The 12480-nt window shown below is 36.7% G+C and overlaps 1 protein-coding gene across 1 annotated transcript in view; it reads left to right on the top strand.

Moving 5' to 3' along the window:
- Positions 1 to 12480, top strand: part of IL1RAPL2 (interleukin 1 receptor accessory protein like 2) — a gene marked incomplete at its 3' end in the record, with an annotated part of 1022399 nt that overhangs the window by 970203 nt on the left and 39716 nt on the right. The window contains exon 6 of the mRNA XM_084259248.1: positions 9286 to 9415. Within this exon, the coding sequence (XP_084115374.1) occupies positions 9286 to 9415 (130 nt within the window). The remainder of the gene's footprint in view (positions 1 to 9285; positions 9416 to 12480) is intronic.

Consider the following 12480-nt stretch of genomic DNA (forward strand, 5'->3'; position numbering starts at 1 on the left):
ATTATAAAATTTATTTGAACTTATTAAGTGAATGGAATGTAATTGTTCTACTCTCCCTTTCTTTTCTAAATATTTATTTATGCATACAAGAGCTGGGGTGAAGGCCAGAGATGTGAGGAGGGGGGGTGAGAGGATTCACCAGAGACAGACTGGAGAGCAGAATAGACGGAGTGATTGAAATACACTGCTGAGGGGAGCATTGGGAGAGACAGGAGAGGTCTGCTGCTCCATGTGTGTCGGCTGGGGATCGAACTCATGCTGCAATGGTTGCCTATAGTTTCATAGTGCTGAGACTTAACCCCTTGCGCCACCAGGGAGACCCTTGTACTCTCCCTTTCTGGATTTATTTAACTCATTCTCTTTCCTCTTCTTGAATTTATTGATATGGGAGTCGATTCTATATACAGAACAATTCAAGATAAATGTTGATGCACACCTGAGGTTTATATAATGTTATGTGTAATGTTACTTCAATTTTAAAAAAGCTATTTAGGTATATTTTTATAAATAAAAAAGTGAGCTAAAAAATAATGTAAAATCTAAAACTCAAGCAGAAAGTGACAGGGTAACTATTGATTAGTCCTGCCTGAACCCCGCTCTCCTGATTTGCACAGGCATATAAGCATTGAAGTTCTTTTCCACTCATTTTATTGTTGATTCTGTCTTGATGAACTTTTCAAAGGACAATAGGAACCATGTCTGTTCCTCTTCCCTTTCCTTTTCTCTCTTTTCTTTTAAGAGGACTGGGGAGAGAAAGGGAAAACTTGTGCAAGGCATTGAAATGGATTTGTGATGGCTTATGAAGACACATTTAATGCCACAAGAGAAAAACCAATTTCACATAAGAAAAATAAGGAAATGTGATCTAAGCTTTTGAGAATCAAGCAAGTACTATTGGGCACAACTGTGTGCCTTGCAGTATGCTAGTCTCTCCAAGGAAATGAAAATGAAATATAAGCTATGGTTTCTACCGCTAAAGACTAAAACATTTGGAGAAGATGAAACAAATCATCTGTGGCAAGGCAGTATGGTAGAGTGGTTAGAATCTTTGGCTGTGGGGTCAAACTTTCTGGTATTAAATCTCTGCCACTTACAAATGTATAGCTTTGGACAAGATGTTTAACTTTTCTTTGCTTCTGTTAGCTCCTTTTGTAAAGTGAGAATAATAACACCTTACTTGCTGGGTTTCTCTGAGTATGGAACATATTAAGCACTTAGATTATTTTTGTTGTAATAATTATATTAAGTGGAGCACAAATGAATGTTTAACTTCCTATGATCATGTGCAAATGGCATTCAGAGAAAGGAGAGAAGGAAACGTGCGCATTGGGCAGTTAGGGCTGGCTTCCTGTTGTAGGTAACAACTTGACCTAGACCTTGAAGGGTGAATGTTTAAGTGGGCAAAGGAGGAAGGTAAAGGCTTTCCAACCAAGTTGGTAGGAAAATAGAGTATACGGAATGGCAAGTGGGATTTGTGGTCAAAGGAAATTCATAGTCTAAAAGAACTCTTGAGGGATTTTAGAAAATCAATAGTGTGACATGAATCTGATCAGTAATCTGTGGATAGCTTTGGGTTTCATTTTCTCAAGTAGGCATTAAACCTTGATATTTCCATTTTCTAAGGGATTAAAGGATCCTTGTGGAATTATTTTAAACATCATTTCTGGAGTCACAGCCTGCAGACAGCCAGAAAGACTTAACAGAGTGAATGGCACCTATGTTCAAAACACAGCCACATTTTGGGGGGAAGATTTTTTAAAGCTTTCTACAGTCACATTTTAAACCATGCTATTGTGCCCAGAAAACACATCAGTATTTTCTTCAGTCACATAAAATACCTAGATCAAGCACAAGATACATAATAAGGACTGCCATGGTTGTGCTGATGCAGTTCTCCTACAAACTGTTATGGCAGGATTTGATGAGCAAGTCATTCCTAGTACCAGAAGTTGTGTTCTTATCAGTAATAGATTCACCAGTACTTCTGATGATGCAGAGGGAAAAGAAAGTGAAAAAAATTTCTGTTTCCAGTCAGATGTTCTGAAATCACAAAGGTGACCTCGTTTAGAGAAAGTAATGGTTAACCTCTATTCTATTTTTACTACTCTCTTGCCTGGCTACTGGGAATAGACCTAACTTTATAAACCTTAACATCTAATTCCATATAGTTTGAAATCAAATAACTTTCCAAACAAATAAAAATACAACCTTAAATATGAATTTCATATGGATTTTAATCATTTTTCAATTGATGTGATTATATAGGTTGGCTGCTCTACAAACTTAGATTTCTAGATCAATAAGACAATTTTATAAAAATGAAGCCATTTGATCTTAAAGCATTTATACAAGTGGTCTGTTTTTTCTTCTACCTAGTAAAATAGAATCATGTGCATTTAATTTTGAACTATTAATTCATTCCAAATGAATTCTTTTGCAACTATATGTAGAGTTGCATACCCTCACACAGAGTATTTGCTTACTTCAACTCTCCTGACATTTTAAATTGCTGAGTATGAATTGGATTTGCTAGTGTAGTGAGTTAATATCCAAGGACTTTGTCTTTTTCCATAGGGAGGGTTTTTTTTTTTGTTTTTGTTTTTGTTTTTGTTTTTGTTTTTTTTAAATCCTTTTGTCAAGCTGAGATATGAAAAGCACAGGGTCAGGGAAAGTAGGGCCTAACTCAAGATCAGCAGAGCCAACATAAGCAGCCAAGGACCAGTTGGGGCAGAAAGGAAGTAGGGTTCATGGCAAGGTAGGGTTCATAGGCAGGAAACCCACTCTGCAGTAAATAGTCAGATGTTATGTGATGCATAGGAACTGAGACTTCAGGCACAGCAGACAAGCAGACTCAGACACAAAATACCAGTGTCAAGGGAGGCTGGAGAAAAAGCCAAAACCTGCTCGAGGCAGAAAGATTCTCACCCTCTTCCTTTCACATAGAGAACCAGTAGCTGGTACATCAGGGCCAGGACTCTAAGTACAGCAATTCTTCCCATCTGGAAAATCCTGTCACACACTATTCTAGCCCAACTACTTTCAATATGAGAATGTCAAACCTGAAAGGGTCCTAGAAAATCTCTTATCTGACCCTATCATTTTTTAGAAAGACACTGAGGCTTTTTGGGAAAATGAACTTGTCAAAAAACATCACAGCAACTTAGTAGAGGTTCTGGGGCTATAATTTCAGGTCCTGACCCTAACACTCTTCCCATGACATGTTTCTGCCTTTTTTATACCTGGTGCCCTTGAATGGGAGAGATGACTAAGAAAAATAGTATCTTCAGATACTGATACACCAATCCAGCCAATTCCCATTCAAATGAGATAAAAGAAGAAAAAGCAAATGAGGGTTATTGCCATGATCTCTACTCACAATGGGAGTTCTGCTTATCCTTGAGAAAATTCAGAAGTTTCCCAACAGAAAGTTCTGTTGGGATTGAAACTACTTGATGACACATTAGGTAAATCCTATAATTCTAAACAATTCACCCTCCAATGGACCTTGTATGACATATCCCAATGAGCCAATTGTAGACCAAGAAACCCCATTGCTTTCTCTTTTAACTATAATAACATTGTTTTTTCTCATCTTTGAGGTCTGCTGCTATACTAGTTGTCTATAGAGTGACATTAACTTAATGATAACCTCAGCTCTGCTGTAAATGTTTGAGGATCTAATTAACAAACTCCAGTGCATTATTGCAACATGTCTCACAACTGAAAGTAATATATCCCTACTTTTAATCCCTGTGTTTCTTGTGTCCTGACATTGGCCAACTAGATTAGAGCATGTGCCTTGGAACACTCTGAGAACCCCTTGTACAAATAAATAAAAGGTGTGTGCCGTGATAATGGATCCTCTTCTGAAGAAGTAAACCTCTTGATGGTAAAGTTACAAACCTAAGTACATAAAGCACAGCGGGAAGGTAAATGACTTTACATTGGCATCAAAACATTGTTATCAACTCTTTTCATCTCATCTTGTAAAGGTCAAAGCTAAGTGTGAGCCCAGGGGAAAAAAAAGAAAACTTCCATTTATGTTAGCAGTAACAGAGATAGGAATTCTACTTTTAATTCCTGAATGGGAATAAAATACATTTTATCACTCAGCCCCAACGTATTCACAGATTTCTGTGGTAAAACTTCACTCATCAATATGGTAAGATTGATTGATGTGGTAAAGACATCTCTGTTCTAAGCATAGAGAAATGCTGGTCAACATGAAACAAAGATGGTATACACTTAACCCATCTTAAGGCATGGAAAGCAAGCTGGAGGAATCATAAGGGAACCAAACCCAGACAAAGGAGTATAAAATGAAGCTAAGTAGCTTCTGGGGATAATGGAAGCAGATAGGAGCCTCAGGGATGTTAGGATTTGAACTCAGTGTCAAACCATCAAGCCACAGAACTGTGTAAAATGTAAAAGTAGAACTGAGATCCCAGCAAAAATCTAGAAACCTGGGGGCCTCCCCAGTGGTGCAGCAGTTGAGCGCTGGTTTGCGGAGCTGCCTGCAGCCTCTGCAGCGCCAGTTCGATCCACACGGCCACTGGCGAGGGTCCCACATGGTGCGCAGACCTCTCCTGCCGCCCGCTGCTCCCCTCAGCAGTGTACTTCGTCAGTCTGCCTGTTCTGTTCCCCGCTCTGATTCTGGTGAATTCTCTCACCCTCCTGCTCGTCTGACTGTACCCAGTGCTTGTATAAATAAATAAATAAATCTTTAAAAAAAGATCTAGAAACCTGAATGGTCTATGAATCCTAGAAATCTTTGAGATGGGGACTGAAAACTCAGCTAATTGGTTTAAGAAAGCAGCGAGGAAATTCACTGTCTCAGGACCATGCCATGAATGAAAAGAGAAATGCAAAAGAAGTCAGAACTATAAACTTGTACCAAGCATGGGTGTGGACTAAATTCACACAACCCACATGTGGTGCAAAAACCAAGCTAAGAAATTAACAGGAAAACTGGTTCCAAACCAACGATATTTGTAGGGCCATGGCAGAGGCAAACTTGGAACCCCTCTGAGGGAATGCCTTCATAGCCCTCGGTCCCCAGGACTCCCACAGAAGACCATTCTGCTTTAGATAAAAACAGTAATAAAAGTACAAACCTCACAAGAAAATTAACTACTGTGTGATTCCACTCACACAAATGGAAAACATTGCCTCCTATGAAATTGAGTTAATAGGATAAATTGAAAGAGGCATTAAAAGAGGTTTGTTAAAAATTGTTTAAAGTGAAAGCAGAAAACAAGAACTGTGTGGCCTTTCTAAAATCCATAGACTATGAAGGAATGGGTCTGGCAAGTAGAGTGTGCGGGAATGTTTGTGGACTAGCTAAAGGAATTGAAAGTCAAATTTTTGCTCTTGAGAAATTCTTAGAAAGTCCCAGTACAGGTGGAGATTAAGATGTGATGCCAAAATTAAATAGATTTTATCTTTCTGTTCTTTGGACTTACTGTAGACTTATGCATAAAGCATTCAGTGAATATGGTGATTTCTTCAGCTTCAAAAGTACAAAGATTGAGATTTCTTACAATGTATATATACAACTTATATTGCATTTAATTTATGTTGCGTATTGTCCTTCACCTCTTCCTATATCCCCTGCCAAATGTAAATTTCCTAAGGGCGCAGATTTTTTTTTTAACTTTTCACAGCTTTATGGAGCTGTAATTTATACAATTCACCTGTTGTAAGTTGTAAGTGTACCATTCAATGGCTTTTAGTAAATTTATACATTTGTGCAACCATCACCACATTTCAGCTTTAAAACACTTCCATCATTCCCCAAGAGTTTCCTCCTCCAGGTTTCAGCCAATCCTTGGCCCTAGTCTTAAGTAACTCTCTGTTTCTAAAGTCATGAATTTTCTATAAATTTCATATAAATGCAATCTTACAGTATGTCTTTTGTGTCTGGCTTTTTTACCTCAACACAGTGGTTTTCAGGTTTATTCATGTTATAACATGTATCGGTAACCACCCATACACTGATGGAAATTTGAGTTGTTTTCGGCTGTTTTAAATAAAGCTGGTATGAATATTTGTGTGGAAATCTTTGTATTGACATATGTCTTTCTGCAGAATGACTAGATCACATGGCAGATGTATGATGTAAAATTGATTTACAACTCTATACATGATTTAGAGATATAGGATAACAACTTTCAGGTGTATATTACCACACCACACCCACCACCAAGACTTTTTAAGTAACTGTAGGTTAATTTTTACTTACTGTGATTTTATATAAATAGAATCATAAACATGTACTCTTGTGCCTGACTTCTTTCACTTAGCATAGTTGTTTTGAAATCTCAAAAATCTCTGTTACAGTATCAGCACCTCACTTCATAGCTGTTTCATGTTTCATTGTATGCATGTGCCAGAGTTAATCCCTCTACCTAATGATGGACATTTGGAGTCTTTCTAGTTTATTTACAAATAAAGCTGCTATGAATATTTATGTCCAAATCTTTGTATGGACTTAAGTTTTGTTGACTGTCTAGACTTAAGAAAGTGATAGAGAAAATGCTAGTGGAGCAGATTGAACCTAAAAGTCAGTCATATCTAAAGTGATTAACATATAAACAGCACAAAATTGAGAAATACGGTTTTGTTTTGTTGTTTTTTTTTTTTTTTGATAGGTTTCAACCTACTGTACTGTCCTCTATAGATACACATGTGAGTTGTTCATCTCTACTAATAGGGTATGCAGTAACATAGGAATGAATGACTTTGAAAATGTCTGGAGGCAAAAGTAGCAAGTGGACGCAAATGCTAGGTAGGAGTTTGCACATGCACATGAGTCAGATTATAGAAATGCCTGGAGAAATCTTTGAGGTTATTTGCCCAATCAATGCAGAGATCACTCCAATGCCATTTAGAAAAGAAGGCACCCAGTCCCTGGCACACATTGAGACTCATTGTGTGGCATGGGTGCTGATCATTTTGGGATTCTCCTCAGAGTATTACTACGATGGTTGGGCAACTTTCCTGTTTTGACCATTGACAAAAGGCTTCAGAATATTTATTCAGTGTTTGTAGAAACTAGACTGTTGAAATATCTGACTCTTACATTTCCTTTCCAACACCTGTCTGATGCAAGAATGAAAACATTCCCAGGAGAAATGACTGCCATAGTCAGCATCCATTGTGTAGTGCCAATAGATAGGTTGGACTACCTCAAGGAGGCCCCTGTCTTGCACATTACTGTAATTGTCTTTCTCCATTATAATCAAACCATACGTTGGCACCCACATGCTAGGAATTGCTAAAAGGTATATTACTTGATATATTCTTTCAACATAGCCCAAAGGAATGACAATTAGGATTTATATGTATAAATGTATATGCTGGTAATTTTAGCAATTGCAAACTCTTATAATAATGTTTATCACAGTCTCTGGATCTTCTGCCATCTGGTTTGACATTCCTTAATGCCTTCCTTTTCATGGGAAAGAAAAATAGTAAATCATAGAAAAGACTATGTTCAAATTTAAAGAACTCGGGGCCTGCTTGGATAAATGACGTCTCCTCTAGAATCCAGGAAATATTTATAGAACACTGATAAGAGCAGCTATTACCCCCAAAAAGCTCATAAATAAAAGAAGAGTATGAGATTGACAGGGTCAAAGTGAACATTTATCTGTCTCACTATCCACATAAGATTATGCCTCAAATTTGAATGACCAAGCTTCAGGAGGAAAACACTACCAAGTTAAACTTGGATGGGACTTTGAGTTCACCAGAACTTATGTGGACATTTTCTTACCTGAACTTCCCAAGTATTATCATCCTTATTATGTAGATAACAAATCAGTTTATAAAAGGTAATCTGCTCAGGACCAGATGGTTTGCTTCTTATGACAGATCTAAAATTAGGATCCAAGTCTCCTAACTTTTAGTCCAGTGCACTTCCACTACACAAGGCTGTCTTTCACTTGCACACAAGCTTATGTCACAAAGCGCATATTCAGAGCAATAATGAATAACCTTGTTTCACATTTGTATTGGACATACATGACAGACTATTGATATCAAAGATTTGGGCAATAATTCAATGACCTGAAAGATCCACAACATGTCAACTTGCTCAGATATCAGCTTGCGCTATAATAAGACTAATACTGGGAAATGAGTCACTTATTATGATTAAGCCTTAAACCCAGCTTATCACCCAGCACCTACATATCTATGAGGTTTTCCTAAATTCTACTTTCCCTGTAGGTCCTACCTTCCGTTACAATTATTTCTTTGTGAAGTGACCCTCAAATCTGCTAATTACAGTGATTAAGGGGTCCCAGAAAGTCATGGAATGTGCAAGTTTTGGATCACTTTACGAATAGAATGGAGAAATTTTCAGTAGCTAGAGTGATTTTGGGAGCATGTACACCATGCCCTAAACAAGGAAAAACAATGTTTTTGAAATTGTTTTATCTAGTGCTCCAAGCAGGGCAGAAATTTCACATTATACAAAAAAAAAAAAAAAAAAAAAAAAAAAAAAAAAAAAAAAAAAAACAATAAGTCAATAAGTTGAGGAATTCCTTTGTCAGAAATGTCAGAATTGTGTTCTCTATAAAATTCCTCTCTTACCGATCTACTTTGCAGGAATAAAATAAAGTCAGAGCCAGCAAAAAAATAATTGCTTACATATTTGGTGATAAATTTACAATTTAAATAATTTTTTTACCTATACTCCCAAAATGTATAATAAAAAGTGCTGAAGTATTGCCTAGAATTAAATACTATGTGACACAAATAATATAAAATATGGTTAGACTGAGTTTTCTCTGCATGTACTTTCTATAGATATTTTTTGTAGTTAAAACATTCTCCCTTTGATTTGTATCATCCAATTTTTCCTAGAATAGGCAATCATCAGAATAAATTTCTCTATGCCATCTTAATAACAGTGGATGATCTGTTATATGTCTTCACACCGATCAAAAATTAGCTTGTGCTTTAGATTTCCAAGGCAATAATAATCAGTAGTTCACATTTGATTCTTTCATATTAGTTCCTAGACAGGAGGCAGCACAAATAAGCAGTTCTAAAAACTTTCTTTACTTACTCATTTTTAATAATATCTTGAATTTTTTAACATTTTAAAAGTCCTTATAACTATTTCAAATTTTTCTCATGTACAGTTATAAGATGATTGGAAGATGAGTGGAAAATGGGTGACCTCTGAGTTTTCCTTTGGATGTTAAATGCTCCTTTCCTATCTCCCAGTGATAACCAGGCACCATTTGCTCATTTCTTTTTCTCTGTCATTCTCAGGCAAGCCTCTGAACATTCCTTGCAAAGCGTTCTTTGGATTCAGTGGAGAGTCCGGGCCAATGATCTACTGGATGAAAGGGGACAAGTTTATTGAAGAACTGGCAGGTCACATTAGAGAAGGTGAAATAAGGTATAGAACTTGAATTGCTTATTTTTCTTTGCTGTCTTTGCAGTTAAGCAATAAGACATCTTAGAAGAGCTTCTGTCCAGGATTTTAATTGCATTTCCAAATCATTCCATTTCTAAAAGCTGATTTGGTGGAGAATGAGACTGACTGCCTTAAGAAATACAAATGTGTAAACATCCAATATAAGGAGGTTTTTTCAGGTTCTAAGAATTATACCATGGAGTATAGTGACCCCTTCTAAGCTGCCAAAGCACATTCCTTTGAGTTTCCAAATCTTAGGCCACTGTAACTCCAGCCTGTCACAGCAAAGATCCAAACTTTGTAGGTGACTCTGCATACCACTGGACAAAAGCTCATTTACTCCTTGAAAATAGACAACTTTTATATGTCATCGGTAGAAGCCACAGTGACAGTAGTAAGCTGATACTTGCCAAATAACTGTTGACTCTTGTTGAATAGTGTTTATTTTTCCCCAGTACTCATGCTTATCCTGAAAATGACTGATCTTTCTGGTTAGAGCATCACTAGAATTCTTTTCACTCTCCTGTTACACCAAAACATCCCTGATGTAGACATGTGTTCTATTGGTTTTCTTATCCTATTTAGTACATTCTTACTTTACAAGTAAGGGATAAGCAGTTTTTCCTAACTCAGTCTGTAGGGTTACCATTTAACTTTAGAAATGGTGATATATAATGTATCATTCTCATTCTAATAGAAATTGGGACTGTTTGCCCCTGTCCTTTTGAGAATTGTGTAGTGGAAATCAATTCAATCTTTCAGTGCAACTAAAGTTAAAATGTGTTCTTTCACTTTTCTTATAAAATAAGTATACTCTATATTATTTACTCTGAACTGTAATTTGCAAAAATGACAGTTTCTTTTCATGCATCTGCTCAATAACTCCACTCTAGGAGCTCATAACTTTGAGTGTCTGTGAATTGCCTGAGAGCACATGCAAAATATTGACCAGATGAGCATATTTCTAGGAAATAGTACATGAAAAAGTACCTGGCATCATTATTCACCAGGAAATACCAATCAAAATCCCATGATACCACCTCACACTCACTAGGATGACTATGATAAAAAAGTCATAACAACAAATGTTGGCAAGGATATGGAGAAATTAGAACCCTCATGCATGGTGAGAGTTTAAAATGTTGCAGCCAATTTGGATAGTAGTCTGGAGGTCTTCAAATGTCTAAACTTAGTTATCAGCAATTTCCATCCTGGGTATTTAAGCAAGAAAAATCAAAATATGCATCTCCACAAAAACTTGTATACAAATGTTCATAGCAGCTTTATTCTTAATAGAAAAAATGGTGGGAATAACCCAAATTTCCATTGACTGATGAATGACTGAATAAAATGTGGCATATTCATGCAGTGGAATATTAGTCTGTCATAAAAATGAATTAATGAAGTACTTGCACACTACAACATCAGTGAACCTTGGAAACATTCTTAGTGAAACAAACCAGTGACAAAAAAAGCATATTTTTTATCATTTCACTAATATGAAATGCTAAGAAAAGGCAAATCAGTAGAAGCATAAAGAAGATTGGTGGTTGGCTAGGACCAGGGGGACGGAGAGATAGGGGTAGATACTTAAAGTATATGGATTTTTTTAAGATTCCTACCTTCCTTCCTTCCTTCCTTCCTTCCTTCCTTCCTTCCTTCCTTCCTTCCTTCCTTCCTTCCTTCCTCCCTCCCTCCCTCCCTCCCTCCCTCCCTCCCTCCCTCCCTCCTTCCTTCCTTCCTTCCTTCCTTCCTTCCTTCCACTGAGGTACAGGCCAGATTCGCGGGAGGGTGAGAGGATTCACCAAAGACAGAGTGGGGAACAGAACAGGCAGACTGACGAAATACCCTGCTGAGGGGAGCAGCGGGCGAGACAGGAGAGGTCTGCCGTGCCATGTGGGACCCTTGCAGGCCGGCTGTGATCTAACCGGTGCTGCCTAGGCTGCGGACAGCTACACAGTGCAGCGCTCAACCGCCTGTGCCACCAGGGGAGGCCCCTGGTATATGGATTTTTTTAATGTGGTGTCTACAATGTAACATAAAATGCACCATATTAAAGTGTGCAACTCACTTTTAGTCATTTACAATGTCATACAACTACCACCACTATCTAGTTCCAGAACATTTTAATCAACACAAAGAAAAATCCTACCAATTAAGCAGTCTGGGGCATCTTCTTGAGGCAATGAAAATGTTATAAAACTGACTACACTGATGACTGTGCATATTTGTGAGTATAATAAAAAAACAGTGAATAATAAAAAAGTATAATTAAAAAACAGAGCTTAAATACAGGAATTGTATGCTGTATAAATTATGTTAATAAAGTTTTTTTAAACCTTCTAAATGATTGCCTGGCATAGAAAAATTAGACAAATATTGAGGAAAAAGTCAATATGCTACTTATAAATAATTCTGAAGTATTAATTATAACTTAAACTTTAAGCTTTCCAATTACTGATAATTTGTTAGTCAATTTCAAGTTAAAATTTATGAAATTAATGCAACTGAATTTATTTTAGAAGATACATATTTAGAATTATTATCAATAATTATCAATTATTATCAATGTATCTCACATTTCAGAGAAACAAAATGGTCCCCAAAGGGAAGTGATAGATGCAATGTATGCAATGTATATAGTAGCAAAAGTTCCACTACCAGAAAGTTCTGAGCTGTTTCATGATCAAGGATACTAGTTATATGAACTTAAGATAATTATCTCCTGCTGACTAGATTTTAAAAAATAAACAGCTTTATTGGGTTATAGTTGATATTCTATAAACTGCACACATTCTATTCTTTAATAAAATTATTGATTTACTATTGGTTTACAAAACTATATAATTTCCAAGAGTACAGCATCACACATTAATATGTATATATACCACACTGTATCCACCACTACAGTTTTAGTGCAAGTCACTCTCATGAAATTGACCCCCTCTACTACCCATTCTTCTCACCCCGCTTTCTCCTTCCCCTCTGGTGACCACCATATTTTTCTCTGAGTTAATTTTTTTGTGTTTTTTTAGTTATATTTTACA

This window comes from Talpa europaea (genome assembly GCF_964194135.1).
Source record: "Talpa europaea genome assembly, chromosome: X".
NCBI lineage: Eukaryota > Metazoa > Chordata > Mammalia > Eulipotyphla > Talpidae > Talpa > Talpa europaea.